The sequence below is a fragment of the Capra hircus genome, chromosome 2, assembly GCF_001704415.2.
Source record: "Capra hircus breed San Clemente chromosome 2, ASM170441v1, whole genome shotgun sequence".
NCBI lineage: Eukaryota > Metazoa > Chordata > Mammalia > Artiodactyla > Bovidae > Capra > Capra hircus.
The window spans coordinates 45,309,312-45,315,311 of NC_030809.1; the positions used below are offsets into that span (position 1 = coordinate 45,309,312).

Here is a 6,000-nt window from a genome sequence, read left to right on the forward strand (position 1 = left end):
GGGAGTTTGTGATGGACAGGGAAGCCTGACATGCTGCAGTCCATGGGGTCGCAAAGAGTTGGACACGACTGAGGGACTGAACTGAATGTGGTTAATATGGTAGATGGATACTTCAGGAAGATGGGAACTTCTTTTTTCCATCGAGCCCAGGTCTAACTAAAAAGGAAGCCATCCCCCAAAAGATTCATCTACTTTATAAAGAAATAAGATTCCTGTTGCCTAGAATATTTCAGCCATATGGACGAGCATCTGAAAACTGTAGAAGGTATTCTTGCTCTGGGCAGTAAGTCAGCCTACATATCAATGTCCACCCAGTAAAACAGAAACCACTCTAAATATTTAAACAAAGAAGGGATTTAATTCAGGGAGTTGATTACACCAGTGACTAGAAAGCTCAGAAGCCAAAAAGATATTAAAGCAACACTGAGATTACTAACACCAGGAAGCCAGTCTGACCCCTAGGCTAAAAGACAGAAGGAGTAGCTGGCAAGGTCACCTGGAAGAACCTGGAGCCACAGTGGGCCTTCCTGGAGCTGGATCACAGAGGTGATGGAGGTACTTCTCACCACCACGGGTGGACTGGGAGGAGAGAAATACCCAGGTTTTTCTCTTCTCCCTCTCCAACCTCCTTCCAATGTCACCCAATGGCAAATTCAATTAGAAGCCAGTTGACACAGATGTCTGTGGAATTACATGCAGCCTGTCTGTGGAATTACATGCAGCCTGTGGCCAATCCCACTGTGATACAGAGTGGAATAAGGTAAGGGTGAGGAGAGGATGTGAGTGCAAACAGGCCAAGGTCTGACACAGATTCCTGGAAGCCCCCCCACAGTCCACAGACAACAGGGTGAAGTGCGAAACATGGAGAGGTAGACAGTCTTGGTGTGAATCTGGGCTCTGTCATTTACTAGCTCTGAGAATTTGGCCAAGTCAGTTAACTCCTCCAAGCCTCAGTTTCCTCATCTACAAACGAGGGCAAGAGAAACCACATCTCACAGGTCATTGTGAAGATTTAATGCAATAATAGTTGTAATATAATAATAAGTATTCAACAAAAATTGGTTTCCTTTCATCCAAGAATTTATGATTTTTAATATCAAGGTCAACTGGGCATTTGGTCAAGGTCATTAAGCTTCTTTGAAATATTTTGAAAGAAGGGCAGAGAAATTTTCCTTTTGGAAGCTCTTCATTGGAGGGATAAGATAAATTGCCCTATAATGATACTGGGGGATGATTTAAAACACATTGATGGTATCATGCATGATTGATTCATTCATTTCACAAACATTTATGGGTACTCACTATTTTTTTTTCTGGAAACTAAGATTTAGATGTGGTTTCTGCCCTCAAGGAGATGGCAACTGATGGACCAGAGATGACTTGCGATATACAATGGTATGGGAATGCTCACAGAGGGGGGAGCAATGGGATAGCTCTGTCTAGGGAAGCGGGAGAAGCTTCAGTGGGTGATGATAGTGGAGCTGTGTTTTGAAGGATGCAGGGGAGTTTTCCAGATGTAGAGGCATGTGCGAAAATGTAGAGTTACAAAAGGGCACAAGATTTTAGTGGAATGGTGAGCTCTTCACATGGATGGGGCCTTGAGGGGTCCATGGTCATGGTGGTGGTTAGAACAAGGGGCAGATATGGCTAGAAAGGAAAGAGAAAGCCAGTGCATGAAGGGCCTGGCATAGAAGTTAACGGCTTTATCCTACGGAGAAAGAAAAGCCAGCAGAGACTTTTAAACTAGGGAGTCTCCCACCGTCTATGACCTAAAATTTCATGAAGTGGCACGACATCCCAGTCTCTCTCATGGCCTCAACCAAAGGGCTGATGCGATGCTGATGTATAAAGCAGGGGACATATATACGTCTCATAAGGGATTAGAAAGCATGAATCAGAAGAATGAGCACAAGGGTTTCCTCTTGATATTAAATTCAGGGTGGAAAAAGTCATTAACTTATCCTGCAGATGCTGAAGGGCTCAAGGTAAATATTTAAAATATTCTCCTTTCCACAAAGCCAAGAATATCAGAGGTGTGAAGATGATGCTTGCGGCTATGAGACAGGATTTCAAGGATGCTGATGAAATGTCTGCTGGCAGGACCTGTCTGAATTCTGAAAAGGACCTTGTGTTATATAATGGAAAGGAAAACACAAAACGATAATAAAATAGTCCGGGTGGGTCAAACAGTAAAGAATCTGCCTGCAATGCAGGATACCGGGGTTCCATCCCTGGGTGAGGAAAATCCCCTGGAGGAGGAAATGGCAACCCACTCCAGAATTCTTGCCTGGTCAGTTCCATGGACAGAGGAGCCTGATAGGCTACCATCCATGGGATCGAAAAGAGTCAGACATAACTGAGCGACTTTCACTTCAATTCACATGTGTTCCAGAGCCCTTTCATGTTGATTACTTCATGTAAGCCTCATGACAGTGGCGTGCCATGAGTACAATCCCATTCTGGAGAGGAAGAAATGGAAATCTGAGGGTTTCAGAGCTTCCTAGGATCTGTGAAGAAGTTATACCCAAGTCTGTAGCTGGACTTCTAGACACACAGAACAGGGCCTTCTCTGAGCCTTGGACCCTGCTCTGCTTACCTGTCTCCTTCCGTATGCCAGGATGGCTTCTTTGAGGTCCTGCAGTGTGCGCAGTTCAAGATCTGGCCTCTTCCTGCAGCCTTTGGGGCGGTAGGGGCCTTTTCTATTCTCTTCGGGGGTCCATGCTGAAATAGCCAGACCTTCCGAGTAGAGGATCAGGGCGCCTTTTCTAGTGCTGAATGTTTTAGGAAGAAAGAGGCTCCATGTGTGCTGGTCAGCGTTGCCCTCATCCTGTGGTTTTCTGACCAGGATGTAATCTTCCGGGGACTTCCAGTTCAAGTAATCCTGCAGTGGAAACAAAACTCCTTAAATTGGTCCACTGTGGAAGGCCCCTTCACGGCAAATACTGTCTGGGCAAGTGTTTATCATGTTGTCTATGACAGGTTTTCTCTGAATTGCTCACATGGTGTCACAAACACAGTATTTTTTTTTTCATTTTTTCATTTATTTATTTTTTAACAACGAAAACATTTTGTATTGGGGTATAGCCAGTTAACAATATTATGATAGTTTCAGGTGAACAGTGAAGGGACTCAGCCATATATATACATGTATCCATTCTTTTCCACACCCCCACACTCCTCTTAGCAACTGATTTTTTTCTCCACCTCTCAGAGTTAGTAGAACCCAGGGCATGGTTCTCTTTTACCCCATATAACTTTCAAGAGAGCCTTTTTATGCCTAGAGCCTTGCATAGGGTAGAATGTGGCTTCTAGGCCAGTTAAAATTTCCTGGTATGCAAGGAAGTAGGAAGAATTACCAAGGGCAGTAGATAACTTTGAAATTAGACCTGGAGTAGCTGGCAGTTTAAATGGGAGAAAACCATTCCAACCCATCGCTTCAGCTGTATGCAGGGAGAATTTCTATACGTTCCAGATGCTATGTAATGTTACCTAATTTGGCTGTTTAGGAGCCTATAAACCAGTTACATATCTTGTAAGTAAGTGAATGCCATTGGCCACAGAGGTCCTTTGAAACTTTATATGTCTTTTAATACAGCGAAGGTCGAATATCATGACAAACTACCATGACAATGGAAATCTCTGTGTGATCCAAAAATTTTCAAAGCACCCCCAGTGGATTTCTTATTCCTGGCAGGATTCAATGAAATAAAATTCCAGTACAACAAAGGAATTTTGCCACCTCTTTAAAAATCTTCTAAAGTGAAAAAAAAATTTTTTTTTTGCTTATACTAAATATGAGTCCTTGTGGGTTGAATTCCAGAAGGTTCAAGGAAGCCATTGAATTGGCACGAACACACTCAGCATTTCAACCACAGAACATGATGTCTAAAAACCCAAACAGCCATCAGCTTGCCTAGAACCCAGGTGGAAATTTTGGTCTTGTACCAAACTGCCCCAATTCTAGACCACGTGGAATCTCTTCCAGTCTAAAGCAAATGAGACCATAAATCAGTGAAGGAGGGGGAGGACAAGGGCCCAGGTGGCAACTTCCGTGGGTCAAGCAAACTACCTTATTTTCTTGAGTTTCACCAAGGAGGAGGGATGATCTCTCGGTGACCCCCACCACCTCAGAAACAAAACCAACCAAAACACACAGGGCTCAGCCCCAAGTGGAAAAACAGAACGTTCCCCTCCCATCCCCCAGATATGCTTTTATTCGTTGGTAAGACTCACCTCCGGTTCAAAATAGACTTCTAGCTTCTGTTTGTCCTGGACCAGCTTGCCATGTCCCCGGCTCAGGAGGGAGAGGGTGAACATGGTTTTCCTCTGAGCACCCTTCTCAAGGGCAGTTCATCTTGGTTTTGAAGGCTGAAAACTGGTCACACCTCAGGGTTTCCTGAGCTCAGCAGTGAGCCCAAGAAGACCACAAACACTGGGCCTTTTATGAAATACATTTTTTTTCACTCGTACAGCAGCTTCTTAATAACAACTAGCCACACAGTTTAGACAGTGTGTGTCTTTGTCGGGAGAAAAAATAAACCACACACCCAGACTCCTCAAGCCCTGGATTGTCTGCTCTCTGGGCAGCCCTCTCTCTCCTCTTCGCCTGCACCCTTGTTGTGCCTGGTCCTGTTGCTCGGGTACCGCCCGTGTGCATTGGCAGATCTGGGCCACAGGCACCCTCCTTCTCACTGTGACCGGAATTTGTTTCCTGGTTGCTATGGTAGCACAGGGACATGAAGTCGCTTAAGCCGGAGTAGGCAAGGCAGGGACTGTTGAGGGCAGGGTTCACACCCTGTGGGGACGGAGGGTCAAATGGACATTGAAGAGACCAGGCTCAGATTTCAGGGATGGGGGGCATGTTGGGATATTCTTTCTGTCACAGGACTTGTCCTGCTGGTAGAGAGTGTCTCCCCCTTCTTCGGATATAGAGCCTTTCACTGTCAACCAAGCATTAACAGACTCAGAGGAGTCGTCTAGGTCACCTAAAGTGACCTGTGACGTTTTCCTTGGCTGAGCTCCAGCGTCTTCTCAGCTGGACATGAGGCCCCCTTTTCTGGTAGTTGAGCTTTGCAGGAATGAGTGCAAGTCACCTGGACTCTCGCGATTCCTCTGCACACCTGGGTCTCACTTGGGCAACTCCCATCTCTAGAGGGGTTTCCGTAGTGGCTCAGGTGGTAAAGAATCTGCCTGCAATGCAGGAGACCTGGGTTTGATCCCTGGGTCAGGAAGATCCCCTGCAGGAGGAAATGGCAAACCACTCCAGTATTCTTGCCTTGGAAATCCCATGGACAGAGGAGAGGAGCCTGGCGGGCTATGGTCCATGGGGTCACATGGACATGACTGAGTGACTAACACTTTCACTTTCATCTCTAGAGGGAGGGGGTACTTGGGAGATGTGGGTAGTGGGCATTTTGGTTGTCACAACGACTGTCTGCTGTCCTGCCTAATGAAGAAATGTCTCACTCTGAGTGCCAAAGCTTTGAGAAACACTGTTGTGGCCTGGGATGCTTGTTCTCCTTGATGCTGACACCATGAGGAGGACAGGACTGAGGGGAGGTGGCCAGGGAAAAAAGAGACCCTTTTGCAGGTGATCTGGGACTCTACTTTAGTCTAGAAGAGTGACTGGTCCTGTCATCTGTCATCAGAGTCTTCAGGGCAGTCCTGTGGGAGTGCTCCCTTCTGACCTGGAGGAAGAAGCACAGCTGGACCCAGGCCCACGCACTGTTCCATCTCCCTCTGTGGCTGTCAATTTTCTGGGAGGCAGTCTCAAGTCTCATAAGGAAGAAATAGAGGTCATGGTGTATAATGAGATTGGATTTATCATGGGGAATCAAGGCAGTGAATGTAGAGGCTCAAAACTGAATTTAGTCAAAACCACCATGGATACCACTTCTACAGTCCTTGCGTGCTATGTGCTAAGTCTCTTTAGTCATGTTTGACTCCTGCAACTCCGTGGACTATAGCCCACCAGGTTCCTCTGTCCACGGGATTCTCCAG

At 46.0% G+C, this 6,000-nt stretch overlaps 1 protein-coding gene across 1 annotated transcript in view; it reads right to left on the reverse strand.

The window, feature by feature from the left end:
• KIAA2012 (KIAA2012 ortholog) overlaps window positions 1-4,626 on the reverse strand; it is a 131,943-nt gene extending 127,317 nt beyond the window's left edge. Inside the window, exons 1-2 of the mRNA XM_018060816.1 lie at window positions 4,234-4,626; window positions 2,597-2,881 (exon numbers count right to left, since the gene is read on the reverse strand). Of these exons, the coding sequence (XP_017916305.1) occupies window positions 2,597-2,881; window positions 4,234-4,317 (369 nt within the window). The 5' untranslated portion in view covers window positions 4,318-4,626. The remainder of the gene's footprint in view (window positions 1-2,596; window positions 2,882-4,233) is intronic.